At 69.1% G+C, this 1116-nt stretch overlaps 1 protein-coding gene across 1 annotated transcript; it reads right to left on the bottom strand.

Annotated features, from left to right (window-relative positions):
* Positions 1-86: 86 nt before the first annotated feature.
* LOC114073012 (integrin alpha-10-like) lies at positions 87-1060 on the bottom strand (the record flags this gene model as incomplete). The annotated part of the gene is made up of 4 exons (XM_027910817.1): positions 986-1060; positions 784-898; positions 570-697; positions 87-235 (listed from the first exon to the last, which is right to left on the bottom strand). Coding segments are annotated over exons 1-4 (428 nt in total), but the record flags the coding sequence as incomplete, so codon positions are not given.
* Between the last annotated feature and the right edge of the window lie 56 nt (positions 1061-1116).

Raw genomic sequence — 1116 nt, 5'->3', positions numbered from 1 at the left:
CCCAATCCTGACCCCAATCCCAACCCTGCCCCCAACCTCACTGCTGCCCCCAATCCCCCCAGTCCCCCATTCCCCCCGGAGCCCACCATGCCTGCCGGATGGCCATGGCCGTGCGCGTCTCCCTCCCCTCCTGCCGGGTCAGGTTCCTGGCGGCCTCCAGCAGGCTCTGGGCCGTGGGGTGCTGCCCCAGCGCCCACTCCTGCACCACCTGCTCCCCGTACTGCAGCACCCCCACCTGAAACAGGGGGGGTCAGAGCCAGCGGGACCCCCAAATCCACAGGGGACCCTGCCCCAAATCCCATAGGACCCCCCAAATCCACAGGGACTCCCCAAACCCCATAGGACCCCCTGATCCCTGGCAAAGGGCACCCTTGGCCCCCCTCCACAGGGGTGACGTCACCCTGGGGACAATGGTGTCACCCCAGGGTGGCATCACCCCGAGGGTAGTACAACAAGCACGGGCCTGGGGACAATCACCTTGCCCCGGGCATAACAGTGCCCTTATAGCCCTTGGGGACACTGTCCCCGCCTTGGGGACAGCCACGGTGGCCCCGGTGCCACCCCCTGACCTGGGTCTGCCCGGGGCCGATGAAGAAGCGCCCCAGGATGTTCCCGAGGAATTCCTGCACCTCCTCCCAGGGGTAGATGCTGTTGGAGCCGTCCAGGACCAGGACGATGTCCATGTAGGTGGAGCAGCCTGGAAGGGGACACAGTGACAGGGTTGGGGGGTGGCACCTCCCAGTCTATCCCAGCACGGTTTCCCCCCCTCCCCGCCCCACTCACGCTGCTCCGTGGGCGCCACGGTCCCCACGAGCCGGAGCTCCTCGTCCAGGCGGACGCAGCGGCCGGAGCTGAACACGGAGGTGCCACATTCCTGGGACCACAGAGGGGCACACGCCTGGCAGGGGGGTGTGACACGGGGGGGGGGTGTGTGACACGGCCGCGGGTGACATCCCCCCCCACGCCGCGCGGCTGCTCCGCTCACCACGAACCCGCCGTCCTCGGAGCCCACCAGCGTCATGCCCAGGTGTCCGGCGCTGCCGCGGAGCCACGGGGCTGTGGCCCCTCGGGGACACACGCGGGGACAGAGATGGGGGTCAGCAGCTTGGGGACACC

The sequence above is a fragment of the Empidonax traillii genome, unplaced genomic scaffold (assembly GCF_003031625.1).
Source record: "Empidonax traillii isolate 1590-97213 ecotype Southwest subspecies unplaced genomic scaffold, ASM303162v1 scaffold4955:size9060, whole genome shotgun sequence".
NCBI lineage: Eukaryota > Metazoa > Chordata > Aves > Passeriformes > Tyrannidae > Empidonax > Empidonax traillii.
This window is presented reverse-complemented; position numbering and strand designations above follow the sequence as displayed.